At 38.0% G+C, this 15,498-nt stretch overlaps 1 protein-coding gene across 1 annotated transcript in view; it reads right to left on the bottom strand.

The window, feature by feature from the left end:
• The window catches only part of SLIT2 (slit guidance ligand 2), an 809,356-nt gene that overhangs the window by 279,337 nt on the left and 514,521 nt on the right, over positions 1–15,498 (bottom strand). The window contains exons 7-8 of the mRNA XM_030191232.1: positions 10,835–10,906; positions 9,272–9,435 (exon numbers count right to left, since the gene is read on the bottom strand). Coding sequence (XP_030047092.1) covers positions 9,272–9,435; positions 10,835–10,906 — 236 coding nt within the window. The remainder of the gene's footprint in view (positions 1–9,271; positions 9,436–10,834; positions 10,907–15,498) is intronic.

The following is a 15,498-nucleotide window of genomic DNA, read 5'->3' as shown; positions in this document are numbered from 1 at the left end:
TTTAGGGACAGGTTGTATCATGGGAGGAGAATGAGTAGGGAAGCATTATTCAGCTGGTGAGCTTGCATTAGCACATGCTAACTGGCTAATGCTGAGTTAACATGGGAGCATTCAGTACTTCCTCTTGGGTTTTCACAGGTAAAATGTGCTATTGTGAACATTAGTGCACAACCTGAAAAAAAATATTCAAAAATGCCTCAAATTGTGCCATGTTGAATCTGGGCTTAGTGCATGGGAAAGTCCCAAATTAAAGTGCACTAAACCTAGGGTTACCATATTTTGTCCTCTCAAAAAGAGGACACATGTCCCACCCCTGCCCCGCCCCTTCCCTTTCACATCCTCGCCCCGCTCCCTGTCACATATTCCCCTCCCCTCCCCCCGGGTCACATATTCCCCTCCCCTGCCCCCCCGCCACCTCCCCCTCCCCCGGGTCATCTCCCCTCCCCTTACTTACTATCTACTGCCCTGGTGGTCTAGTGACCTCTTCGGGGCAGGAAAGAGCCCTCTCTTTCCTGCCCGGAGCTCTGTCCTTGCCCTGCATCCTGTTGTTGTGACGGTCTCGGGGTTCAAAATGGCCGCCGAGAGTTGAAGTGGCCTCGCAAGGCTCTTTCCTACCCCAAAGAGGTCACTAGACTACCAGAGCAGTAGATAGTAAGTAAGGGAAGGGGAGGCTAGGATAGGCCCGCCGGCCGCCCACTCGTTTGTCCAGAAATCCGGACAAACGGGCGGACTGGCAAAACCCGCCCGGACATGTCCTCAAAAAGAGGACATGTCCGGGTAAATCCGGACATATGGTAACCCTAACTAAACCCAGATTCTAACACCGTTTAGTTAAAGGGACCCTTAGACACCACAATTATACACATCGAGCAACATTTTAGAAAGAACATCAAACTCAGAATATTAATGTCCAAGTCTGTGTGTCACATATGGATGTCCATTTCTCATAGGATCAGCCAACATATAGCCTGTTTTAAAATGTATGAGAAATGGACATCCTGGTGCTGGCTACATCCAGCATGAACATCCATGTTACAAACTGAAATGTCCAATGGGGCAAAATAAGGGAGATGGAGGTCTTTGTGGTAGCAGAGGAGCATCTATATTACAAAATGACCACATAAACATACATGTAGAGGAGTAACCTAATTGTTAGAGCAGCTACCCGAGAAGCAGCACAGAGAACTAGAGGTTGCTGGTTCCAAATCCACTACAGTTGTTTGGAATTTTCTTTCTTTCTTTTTTTTTTAAATTGTGAGCTCTCCAGGGACAGAAAAATACCTACTGCGACTTCCTTTACTCTAGCCAGTTGACAATTGCTCAATCGGAGCATTTTTCTGTAACCTGGCCATACCAAGTATCAGATCTAAATAACAACATTCATCTTTTTTGGAGATGGATGTCCCTTCTCCTTCTGCAATCAGATTTGAGGGTCCATATTTTGGCTCCTCCCTAATCCAGTTAAAAAAAAGCCCCTACCATGCTCCCTTGCTTTATAAAATTGGGATTTGGACGTCCATGCAATAGGGATGTATAAATGTCAGTTTTCAGACATCCAAAACACGAATAAAGCTTCTAAAATAACCACCAAAGTTACATCTGACAAAACAAGTTTCTATAATTGCTGGGTTCAAAAAAAGGTTTCAGTGAAAAGCCCTAGAGATTGATACTTTGTAAAAGAGCAATCAAACTCATATTTTATAAGAGTAAGGGAGTTCACACTGGATCATTTCCCTATTATGAGCATAACAGTACAGCTGTGTTCTCTTTGGATTCTTTGCTCATGGCACGTAAACAAATTTAGGGCCCTGTTTACTAAGGTGCGCTAGTGTTTTTAGCGCATGTACAAAATTAGCGTGCGCTGTGTAGGCGCCCACAGGAATACTGTGGACGCCTACACTGTTAGCAAGCACTAATGGCTAGCACGTGTGAAAAACACCAGCATGCCTCTAGCGCAGCTTAGTAAACAGGGCCCTTAGCCTGTTTTTAAAGAGCTAGCATCTGCATTTTTTTCTTCAGCAGTAACCTCTATTCATCAACGGAGAAAAGTATAGACTTTCAGTAGCTATTAAGATGTTTATTGTGCATTGTGTCAACATTTTAAGTAGCATATCATGCCATAATGTGCACTATTTGAATATTTTTCTGCTGACATTATCTATTGCCTATGTCCAGAATGATCTTGGCTGGTAAATAAATCCTAATAAATAAAATAAATAATACATATTTTCAGTGTTTACCCTTAGCTAACAAAACGATATCACCAGAAGAGCAGGACCTGAACTACACCTATTCCAAGAGCTAAGGGCCCTGTTTACTAAGCCGAGCTATAGTAAACATATATTCCTATGGGTGTCTCCAGCCTTAGCGTGTACTAATTTTTAGCATGCACCAAAAATCCCTGCCACACTGTGCAATTCTAAAATGGAGGATCTGTTGTCCATGCAGCACTGGCGTCCCTGATGAAGAATTTTGAAACAGGGATTTCTGTTGGACATTTGGGACAGTCAGTGCAATAGCGACGGAGCATAAGCCAAGATAAGTTCAATCCTTTCTGTTCCTGCATTTCTGGTGCTTTGTTGGTCAGTGTATGGACATATTTACATATTATTTTGGGATTTTGTTTTTCAGTCAACGGATGGGGAATTTTCATTTATATGGATTCCTATAGAATTTTTCACAATCTTGATTTAACATAATAAAATATATAATGTAAAATATGTGTTTGATAAAAAAAAACACAATAAATTAAGGGACATAAAATACTGGGAGTATTAATGGTGTACAGAGCTTTCAAGTGAGCCGATTCCGGCTAAACTCACTGAAATTAAGCTCAGCTGTGGTCATAGCCTATACTGAATTCTCCTGGGTTCTCTTTTCAAATAAATGTATACAGGCTTCGGGAATTCACTGGGGTGGGGGGTCTTTTACTAAAGCTTAGCTCGATTTATCTACAGCAGAACCCATAGGAATAAAATGGCTGGGTTTCTGATATTATCATATTTTGGGATTGACTATATTTGATTTCTGCTTAATGTCTCACCAGCAGCCATGTCAGCAATAATTAGTCCAAACAGCAAGAATTGTACCCAAGTTTAGGGATAGAGCAGTTTATATAAATATTTAATTGACTAGATAAATAAATATTATTTTTTCATTTCAATATATATTAATGCTTTGGAACATTCTGGATCTCCAATTATAATCTTGACATTTAGGGGGGAAGTTATCAATGTGGGCTACTGTTAAGCCAGGTTATTTTAACACAAATTGGATTCTTTTAGCACAAGGTCCTATTTTATGCAATGAGACCCTGTGTTAAAATATCGTGATGTAGTAAAATAACCCAACTTAACAGTAGCTCACGTTGATAACTTAAATGAATGACTGAATAACTTCTCCCCCAAACAAACTTAGGGCCCTGTTTACTAAGGTGCAATAGTGTTTTTAGCGCACGCTAATGATAGAGACACCCATAGAACATATGGGAGTCTCTAGCATTAGCATGCGCTAATTTTTAGCACACACTTAGTAAACAGGGCCCTAGGTAAACTTTCAGAAAATATTAGCATTGTTAAGTTCTCCTAAGAAATTTTAAGCACTGTGCTTGAATTGGATTGAATTGAAATAACAGAAAATGTACCTACTTATTTATTTAATTTATAATGAGCTGCAGCAATCTCAAAACAACACGTAGTTTAAAAAAAAACCCTAAGGCATCAATTCACAATAGGAACAGTATAATAATTCTATCGAGGTCACTGCTCAACACACTAGACCCCATAAGTCTATTTATGAATATCATAGGGCAACTGGTCCAATAAAGTGTGTACATAACATAACATAGTAACATAGTAGATGACGGCAGAAAAAGACCTCCACGTCCATCCAGTCTGCCCAACAAGATAAACTCATATGTGCTATTTTTACACCACATGAGAAGACTCTTTTATGCAACATCTTTCAAAGCATGAAAATGGAATAAGTAAGCGTCATTTGATATCAGCACCCTCCAAAAAGCATAACGATAGAGCTGGACTCATAAATAAGCCAGACATAAATTATACAAGATCTTAAATCTTAAATATAAAATCATATGCTAAATTTTATATGTCACTGGTAAGCAGTGAAGAACATTCCCAACTGGCTTACTACGACCCTAGAAATCACATAGGTCAGTTTCAAGTAAAAGATTTTCCAACAGTTGGTCAAAAATAGACAAACGTCAAGGTAATCTAATCTAATCAAATCTTGCTCATTTATAACCCTCCTTCTCCCAATAAGGTCCAAAGCGGAATAACAAACATAAGAAGCCAGTGAAAAACAACCGGGAATATATACAATGAACAATTAATATATAATATTACAATTTCTGAATAACATACTTCTGAAACAGATACATCTTTAATCATCTACAGAAAGAAAATTAATAAGGTGATAAATCACCTGAGGCAGGGTACTTCAAATTTTAACAGACTGAAATAAAGAAATGAGCTCTCTAGGAACCGCTTAACATGTAAACCCTTAACAGAAGGAAAACACAATAATCCATGATCCACCATGTGGACCTAGGGAAGAAGGCATCCTCATGGAAAGCTATCTGAAGAAAGACCTTATAATATTTTATAAATTAAAAAGATTTTTTAAATATAATTCAGGATTCAACAGGTAACTAGTGAAGTTGAATCAACAATGGAGTAGTATTTTTTCAATTTGAAAATCATAAAAATGACATCAATATTTTTTGAGTGGCACTATGAAGAATGAACAAAATTAATAATGGTTAACTGTTAAATGTACAAGTCATTTTTTTCAGTTCTTACTAAAACACCAAGCTATTTCCCTTTATGCCCCAAGGGCAAGCCGTGCAGAAAAGAGTGTCATGCCATCCTTTCGAGTCAGTCCACAAGTCTGCAAGCAGACAATAGAAGGGGTTGGGGTAGCAAAAGAAACCATTCAGCAGGGCCCCATTTTGTCCAGTGAGTACCCTAACTTTCCATATGTGAACACTGTGATGGAAACTTAAATTCAAGGCCTGATTTATTAGGGTTATTTTCTCATTCTGTATTTGTACCGTAGAATATATATTTTTTTGTTGGCTTAAAAGTGCCACATTTGACCTTTATCTGCCATAATGTTTTTATGTTTCTATATTCTAACAATGAAATCATTTTTTTTCTTAGAGTATCTTGGTACTTTGACAGTGCTCAATATATTTAAGTACTGTCTAGATAAAAAAAAAGTCACCAATCTGCTTATAAGCTATAATATTTTTTTTAAATGTTAATTAATTTTTATTAAACTGAAAATGTAATAATAAAAAATACATATTTATTAAGTCTTTGGATAACAAGAGATTGCACAATATGTAGGCACTGGAAAGCAGAAACTTGGGGTAATTACTAAGTTGCATTATGGCTCTAATGCACGCTATTTGCCCCTTAATGTATGTTAAAGGGCAATAACATGCATTATATTATAGTAATGCATGTTAATACCCCACACCCAGAGGTACATAGTATTAAGATGCAAATGCATGCAAAGCAGTTCATTACTATGGGGCTCATTTTCGATAGAGAAACACCTCTAAAAAGTGGCATAAAGCAGCATTTGGACGTTTTTCTCACAAAAATCAGTTTTTTCAAAACCTATTTTTCAGACTTTTTTATGCTGTTCATCTGCAGTGCATCCAAACCTCAAGGGGGCATGTCAGGGGTGTGTTAAGGGCGGGGTTTGGGTATTCCTAAGACTTGGACATTTTTTATCCATAATGGAACAAGACAGGACTAAATCTAAGATGTTTTGAACTAGACCTGTTTTTATAATGACCAGATGACCTCTGCAGGGAAACAGGAGTGACCCCCCCAATACACCCCCAGTGGTCACTACCCCTTCCACCCCCCAAAAAAAAATGTGAATAAAAATATGACTTACCAGCCTCTATCACAGCCTCAGATGTTATAGCCAAGTCTATTAGAGCATGCAGATCCCTGGAGTAGTGTAGTGGTCGGTGCAGTGCACTATGGAGTGGGAGACTCGGGTCCCTATCTCCCTCTACCTGTCACGCTTATGGTGGAAACTGTGACCCCTTCCAAAGTCACCAAAACCCTATTGTACCCACATATAGGTGCCCCCTTCACCCATAAGGGCAATTGTAGTAGTGTGCAGTGGGGGGCGTAGGTTTTAGGTGGGTTTTGGAGAACTCAAGGGACAAGATAAGGAAGCAAAGGTGAGATGTGTACCTGGGAGCATTTTTATGAAGTGCACAAAAGTGCCCTCTAGGGTGCCTCATTGCTCTCCTGGGATGTTTGGGGGACCAGTCTGCTAAAAATCCTGGCTCCTCCTACATTCCAATGGCTTGATTTTCTATGTTTTGCACTTATTCATTTTCTTTTTTTCGAAAATGGACCAAGAACTAAAATGTCCAAAGCACAAAACCTTGTTTGAAACAGTATTTAAAAAAAAAAACATTTTTCTTTTTCAAAAATGACCTTCTTTCCTATTCAGAATTTGGCCGTTTTGTGCAAAACGCCCAAAGTTGGCCTTAGACGTCATATTGAAAATGCCCCTCCAAGTAAATCAAATAAAGGCTCCTCTGGAATTCAGCAAGGCCCAACTTGGCCAGCTCAGTTCAAATCTCTATATTCTATATTAAATGAGGAGCTACATGATTGCTCCTGATGGTCAAAATTTGACTTACTAGATTCCTGGTTATAGCTCCAACCAACAAGGTTTTCACTTCTAGCAGTGATAACGTCCATCATGAAACGTATGTGTTAAGCACTTACCTTCGGATTCTAGGGTTCTGCGTTGGAAATCTAAGCGCATTCCATAACAATGCACGTAACTTAACTGGCATAACTAGCCAATCAGCGTTGTTAACAGCACTTAACAAGCAATAATGAACTATAATTGGCAATAATTAGAATTGACGTGCATAACTCGCTAAGCGTATTCTGTAATGAACTGCGCCTAAAATCTAAAGTGCGCAGATCAAAAGGAGTGTGGCTATGGGCAGGAAATAGGCATTTTGTGGGTGTTCCCAAATGTATGCATGCTGTTATAGAATATGGCCCAGTCCGCATAAATTCACATGCAGGGATTTACGCCACATTTTCCTTGGTGTAAATGGATGTGCGCAGTTTTGGGCAATGGGATATCAACTAAGTGTATTCTATATACCACGCCTAAATCTTATAGAATATGCTTAGGTGAAAATGATTTCCGCGTGGATTTTCCAGGCACCACAATGTGCGGCTAACGTGGGGAAACAGGTTGCTGTGTGACCATGATAAGGGGTTTGCCGTAGTTTGGCGGTTACCGTGTATCACACCACACATTACTTGTTATTTAAAAAAATTTCTGTCAGAGCCATGGCATGGATGAGGTGTAGAAATGTTATCCAGGTAACATGCAACACTTACAATGAACTAACTGGCTAGTGCACTGAAAACTGCAAGTACCATGCCAATGGGAACATTAATGCATGATCTGCAATTTTTAAAAAATGTTGTTTACTAAAAGATCTCCTATGTGTCCACATCTTTTCCATGCAAAGATTTTCAAAGGAAAGCAGAAACTCCAGAATGAAGTTTCATCTTTTTGCCCCAGAGGTCTAACCCTCAATATATGTAGAAGAAAATAATAACCCATGGGCATTATACAAATAGCAATGTATAAAATAAGCACCATGCATCGCCTACAACTGATATTGTTACATCATTATTAATAAAGTTATTTAAGTATTTCCACTCTGAATAATCTGAATCTCCAAGGGCAGCCATATTAGCAAGAAAAACGCATTATTATTTTACACTGATATGGAGGGGCATTTTCAATATGACGTCTAAAACTGATTTTGTACATTTTGCTGAAACATGCACTGCTATGCCGGGGACCTGCTCGCTGCTCTAATAGAACTGGCCATAACATCTGACACTGTCACAGAGGCTGCTATGTACTGTTTTGTTCACATCTTTGGGGGTGGGAGAGGGACAGTGACCACTGGGAGAGTAAGGAGGGAAGTTTATGCCTTAATCCTTCCAGTGGTCATTTCATTTAGGGAACTTTTTTGTGATTTCATCATGATTTAAACAGATCTAGACTAAAACGTCTAATTCTTAGCCCTGGATGTTTTTGCTTTGTTCCATTATGGCAGAAAAATCCAAGTTTTGAGAGCGCCAAACTCCCACCCCTAACATGCCTCCTTGTCATCTTGACGCATTGCAGATTAACTGTGTCTGAAAATGTCTTAAAAATATGTTTTGAAAGTCATGATTTGGACATTTTGGGCAAAAAAAAGTCCATATGCCGCTTTGTGTTGCTTTTTAGATGTTTTTTCTGTTTCGAAAATGGGCCCCTAAATCTGATATCCCATGTAGACAGTAAGATGTCAAAATCAATATCATAAAAGGATTGAATTTCATGTGATATCATCTGCAACAATGTTGTAACCAAAACACACACACACACACAATCCTCCCGGGATTACCTACAAGACTCTGTATGGAAGCAAGTTGGGCAGCACTGGGAAAAGCAGCTAAGCAAGGCTTCAAGTGTGCAGGACAAAGGTTTTGTTATTTGCAAGAGGTTAGTGGAGTGGAAGTGGGGTCATCAATCAGACAAGTGAAAAGGGTGAGCAGTGGAAACTGACATACAATAATCTGATAAGTGCAACAATAATTCTTACTGTCGAGAATTTAGGTCACAAATATTTTGTATTCTCTGTATGATTCCCAAATGCACGTCCCTTCACCATGTGTTTGGGGATGAGAGGGAAGGAAGGGAGAGATTAGGGTCCAGAAACACCAGAGAGTTTTCCTAGCTATTGCTAAATACTTATCTTTATATCTTTATAGCAATAAAGCCATAGGAGGACTGTTATTTATCATATACCTCCTGGTAGAATTCATAAAGAAAACATATCATAAAAAGAGTAAGTTTAATTTACATTGCAATTTTGGAGCTCGCATACTCATGTTCTAGTTTGCACAATAAATTATTACTAATGAAGTAAGGCCCAATGATGATCCCATCAGCAGGTAAACTTTGATATACTGCCCTCCATAGGGTTTTAACATCGTAAATAGATACAGAGAAGGAAAATGGCTGTAACTCATTACAAACCTAGAATTTGAAATTCCATACATTATTACTATCCAGCCCTATAAATGTTTGATATAATCCATACCCATAAGTTAGTCATTACTGTTCAGCTGGGAGTAGACGAATGCCAAGTCTTGGTTGATTTACAAACATCATAATCTCTTACCGGTGCAAACATATTCACGTTTTTGAACCTCAGCTACATTGTGCCCTCTCAGGTGGGAAGGTCCCATACACTGAGTGTAGAGGCCAACACGAGGTCGCTGCCGCAACCAGTCCGACAGCCAGGCGAGGTGGCAGTCACAGTAAAGGTTGTTGGAGTGAAGTCGGCTGGAACGAGAGGAATCAAGTCAATATGCTGAAATTAGCAGGAAGTGCAAGTGACACAGTTGTACAGACCTGAAAGATTTACTAACACATCCTAATGAAGAATTGATCGTTTTCATCTTTCATCTAAAATCTGAACTCTTGCCTTCACCTAAATAATATTCTTTCATTTGGCAAGTACATACTGGAATCCAGCAGCAGAAAGCCTCTAGCTCTGGTCTAATTAATTTTAAAAGTAAATCGGGGTTTGCTAACAAAAAAAATGAGTCTTTATAGGACTTTTTCTCCTTCATTGTTAGCTAAGCAAACATACAAGAGCCTGAAAACAACCATGGAATTCTTCAGCTTAGGGCTATACAAAGAGGAGAAAAGGCAAAAGAAGAAGTCCAAAGTAAATTGCCTTATAGTGGAAACATACTCACAACAGGAAAAAAAATGGTAATAAAAGATCTGGCTCCCAATTAGAAATATCAGTAAGTCTTGCCTTTATTAGTCTCTATAGAAACTGCCTACAAAATCCTTTTAGCAGGTCACATTCATTTTTTTTTGCTGAACAAGACAGAATAATTCAATATAACATACTCCTTTCACATCCCTGTTCTGATTTCCTCCCTTTTTGTTTAATCACAGAAAAGGGGATTAGCTCTTTCTGGCCCCTTGGGACCCATGCTCAATGCAATGCTTGAAATTAAAAGACGCAAATGGCAGTGAGTGAAGGAATTAAGTTAGTCGTCTCTGCGTTGGCAGGGACACAAGATCATGGCTCTCTTCCAAGAGCCAAAAAGCACTTTGCTATTAATAAAATATCAGACAAATGTATTCACTAAATTAGGTAAATTGCCTCAGACTGACTTTTATGTTTTCTCAAACTAAAGAAAAAGACATCTACAATGATAAATCAAAGCCTTACTCTCAGCATTGTCCATGACACTGTAATAACATTTGAACCCCCCTTTACCTGATGTGCTCAATCCTAACCAAATAACAATAATGAACATTAGAGCAGAGGGCTCAGTCCAGAAAGTTAATTTTATGTTGCTAAGACGACTAGAGAGCCAGTTAAGTTTAATTAGGTCTGCTTGCAGTACAGTAATTAGAGCGTAAAGATTTCCCATTTATCATATATGACAGTTGGTCAAAGATTCATTTGATGTCTTAAGTAACATCTGACTTACAGGAGAACAGGTAAATATATTATTTCCCAAATTTAAAATGTATCTGTCAAATAGAGGTTGTATAGTTAAGTCTAGCTTACTGTCTCAGTCCCCCCAGAAAACATCACTTTTAGAAGTCTCACAAATGTTCTTCAAAAAAGAGGGTTCTATTTCTCTAGGAATATTTATGAAGATGCTAGAAAGGAGGAAAGGAATATTTGAAAAATTCAAGCCATGAATATACTCACAAGGTTCGCAGTTTTGGCATATGGTTGAAACTTGCCACTGAGAGTCGAGTGATGTTGTTATTGTTGAGCGTACTGTGAAAAGCAAAGAGATAATGTCAGTGCACAAAGGGCATATATATTTTAAATCTCGTCATATTTTTCTTTAATCTGATTGGGGGAAAAAAATCTACTTTATTTCTGTGGAAAATGCGATCAAAATGCCTTCTCAGCCACAGATGAACGTGCACATCCGAGAGATTATCTGTGGAGTTTGGATGCAATCAGAAATACTTAGTAATGCACAAAATTCTTGTACAAAGTCTTTTTTTGAACCTATTCAATGAGAAATGTAAATGTAAGACTGAACAGTTTGCATATCACAGCACACTGGTCAACTATTCCACACAAAAATCAGAGAGAATATTCTTTGCACTAATGAAGGAAGGAAGACATCAAGAGAACTTATCAAACATGTACGTTTAGTTTCTAAGAAAAGGATTAAAATCTCTACAATTGTATTTTACTCTTTAGATCCTGCAACTTTAAAAGTGGGTATAAGTAAGATCTTAAAAGCAAGGCTTGTGTAGTCTATGTAAGTTCGTAACGAGCTTTCTAATGAGTTTGAATTTGATTAGACTTCTCTGCTGATCTGGTCTGGGTAATAAACTGATTTGTTGTTCAGTGAGGGACACTACCTTGATGTGATTAATTCTAGTTTCTTCTGTATTCTACATGTCAATAGAAAATCCAACAAGAGAAAGCAATTGAAAAGGAGAATGAGCCATGTTGACTAAAAACACGATCATTTAAGAGGCATGTATACGCCTTTAAAACTTGCTGGCTTGAGCATTTAGACTTACGCTATACAGCATAAGAATTCTAAATGCTAGCGGATATGTATCAGAAAAATAGGTGTTAACTGTCTGCTTTTATAGACTTTTTTTGGTAGATTTGCCTTTCATTTGCATGCCATTTTCATGAGACTGCTGCTGCTGTCGAGATCTCCTCACATTTTCTTTCATTAATTGCCATATTCTCTTCCTTTTTGCCATCCTCAATTTCAAATATGCTGTCTTTAGTGTATCTTATTGTACATATATGGCACTCACTTCTTCACCAATTCCATAAAACAAAATTATCAGGGGGCAATCTGGGGTCGGCGAAGGTATTTATATCAATCATACTTTGCAACTAATTTTCAAAGAGAAACTACACAAGTAGGAATGATAAAAGTGCTAATGTAATTTGCAGCTACTATTCATTTGGATGGCCAAAGGAGCAAAGAGTGGGGGAGAGAAGGGTGGTTATGCAGCAAGTGATTTAGTTAGAAAATCCAGTCTGTCTGTAGTTTTATAAACCTGATCTAAAGAAACCTCCAACGATTTTAAGAAGGACAATTTTCATATAGCTCAGTGGTTAGAGCACTGGGCTGAAAACCAGTAAAAGCCAGGGCACAAATTCCACTGAGACTCTTTGTGAGCTTTGGTAAATGACTTTTGCCTCAGGTTTTAAGCCCTATAGGGAAGGAAGCCAAATGCTGTACCAGATTGTAGCTCACACCAAGCTCAGATTTGGAAAGGTCACTAATACAATCCAAATAGCTTTAAACATTTCTCTCTTTGTGGGGGGGGGGGGGGGGGAGGGAAGTTATCAATGTTCTATATAAGAAAAGGGTTCACACAGTGCAAAATTTAAAATTTAATTTTTGAATAATAGGTGCTTAAAATCCCAAAATCGTTTCAACCACAGGCTGATATTTCAAGACTTCAATTATCGCACCAGTTCTGAATAATAACACAAGTAATAATAATAATAGTTGTTAGTAAATTGTTTCAACTTGTAACATCTGAGAAGTAGAAGGAAGACTACCAGAACACCGAATCATTGAACACAGTCACTGATTTTATAAGATAAGTGAAAACATATTTTTATATATTTTCTAACAAGTTTCAGATGATAAGGAGTTGTGGACTAAAGAACTGTATTATTATTCAGAACTGGTGCAATGACTGAAATATTCGAATATCAGCCTATGGTTAAAACGATTTTGGGATGCTGAGCACCTATTATTCAAAAATTAAATGTTAATTTTTGCATTATGTGAACTTTTGTTTTGTATATAGATATAGTTCTATTGAAGGGTTGATTGAAAGGTTGACAATTCCTATCTAAAAGTACTATTGGAAGTTATCAATGTAGGCTACCGTTAAGACACCTTAGTTTACCATTAACCTTAGATATTAGTAACTAGATCTCATTATATGAAATGGGATCTGCACTAAAAAAGTACAAGTTACTGGTAAAATAACATGTTTTAACAGTAGCCCACACTGATAAGAACCCCCTGAGAAAGAAATTTTCAGAGCCATTGACTATACCCTTCAATGTCCCGCTCAAAACTGCCAGCTTCGCTTTAAAGATCCGTATTTATGTTCAGCATTCTTTCTTGCTATCACCTATTCCACATGGAGTGGCGGAGTAGCCTAAGAGTTAGTGCAGTAGCCTGAGAACATGGGGAAATGGGTTTAATTCCCAATACAGCCACCTGTGCCTCTACGTAAATCACCTAACCCTCCACTGCAGCAGGTACAAAATACATACCTGTATATAATATTTAAGCCACTTTGATTATAACGATAGAAATACAATATATAAAATCCCTTTCTCCACTTCTAACGCCTTTTTAGTTCTTTTTAACTAGGGATGAAAGCCCTGTAGCAGAGATTCAATCCATAGGGGGCAGAAAATTCACTATGGGCTGGGCATCTACCTTATTGACTATATCTTGATCAAATCAAGGTCATTTTCTCAATAGGATAAAGATTTGAAAAGTGTAATAGGATTGTAAGCGTGGGTTTTCATTCCTCCCTTACTTTCCCCTGGTCTTTACACCATCTATCCACAAATTCTATTGACAGCATCAATTACTGCCTCGCTGATTCTCCTAGTCTCCAAATTTTTAATTTATATGTCATGCCTTAATCTATCAAAATGTACTAACCAGCTGTATTTTACAATATTGTGTGGGCATATTATATTCAAAGCTGCAAATTGCTCTGTACTGCAATACAATTATTTTCTTATAGGAAACCACATGCTACTTATAAAATGTACCCAAAAAGATCATAAAATGCATTTCAGTGTGCTCCAAACATGTTTACTAGACTGTGATTCAATGTAATTTGCAGAAAAGTTAACAAGGAGCTTACTCCAAAGTTTTCACAAGAATCTGTTCTGGAATGTACAATTCATTTCTCAATTGCCCAACCTATTTCAACCAAGAAATTTGAAATTGGAAGGTACAGATCTCTAGATTCTAGTGGCATTTTATGAATACTATATGAGAAATTCTACTATAAAAGTCTCTTATAATTCACTCACACTACGGATACATGTTCTCAATCTATTTCTTTAATTTTTGAATTTTCATAATCTGCATACATCTGTGGCAGATGGGTAGAGGTGTTGTATACTATGCCAGTTCTATTTTTTTGTCCGCTATCATTTCCCATAGTAATTTAGGAAGTTATCAGGATACACGATCCATCAGATAATGTGCTCACTACAATGAAATGTAACTGTCTTCTTGGATGTCAATTCAAATCAAGAACTACTCAAGCAGACTTACCCCTCTGTTTACTAAGCCATATTGTGTCGGCATTAGTGCACAGCTGCCACTAGCGCAGCTTAGTAAAGGGGGTGGGGGGTAGGGGGGGGGAGAATTATAGCTGTTCTTATGAGATGGGGCCAACCTTTGCATTTTTACATTTTGTTTTAATCGACACAATTTTATAGAATTTGATTTTGAATTAAAATACAAGACACTTTAAAAGCGAACTACAGTTTTCTTTATATTCGTGTGTGTGTGCACATAGTGAACACCTTGGTGTGACCTGGCAGTTGTGAAATAGAAAAATCATTTACATGATTATACTGGAACAGTGTACGGATTAAGGAATGCCCCGCCCTGATCATACGCTATTGAAATTTCAAACTATAGAGGTCAACCAAAAAAAACCTGCTATTTGGAAGCAAAGTAATTATACACATGGTTAGTGAGGCATTAATGAGACATCTGGGTTCAATACAGGGACAATTTATAGCTCCTGCATTGGTCTTGATGCCACAGGAAGTCTTGAAAACTGTCCCACATGGGCAGTGTAAGCCCCATTCTTTGGGTGAAAAACTATCTTTTTTACCAAGGAGAGAAGTAGCCTAGTGGTTAGGATAGCAGGTTGATAACCAGTAGAGTCAGGTTTGACTCCTGCTGCTGCTCCTTGTGATCCCAGGCAAGAATCTTACTCCTTCATTGACTCAGCTACAAACTTTATTAAGCTCTGTGGGGACAAGGAAATTCCTAATGTGCCAGAATGTAACTTGCCTTGAGCTACTACTGAAAAGATAATGAACCAAACCCAAATATATTTTTAACACCTGTGTTGTTATACTTGCTGCTGCTCTTCAGCGTTCATGAAATGTAGAGTGCAAAAATGTCTAGGCAGATATAAGGAGCTTTTGTAAATTGCTACTAGATATCTAAAAAGGCAAACTGTATTGCCCCAGGGTGCGACCGTACCTTCAATACAGTGCGCAATTCTGGTCACAGCATGTCAAAAAATTTGTAGCGGAAGTAAAAATGGTATAGAGAAGGGCGATTAAAATGATAAAGGGGATGGGATGACTTC

Source organism: Microcaecilia unicolor, chromosome 2 (assembly GCF_901765095.1).
Source record: "Microcaecilia unicolor chromosome 2, aMicUni1.1, whole genome shotgun sequence".
Lineage (NCBI taxonomy): Eukaryota > Metazoa > Chordata > Amphibia > Gymnophiona > Siphonopidae > Microcaecilia > Microcaecilia unicolor.
The sequence above is the reverse complement of the archived record's forward strand: the minus strand, read 5'-3'. Positions and strand labels throughout refer to the sequence as shown.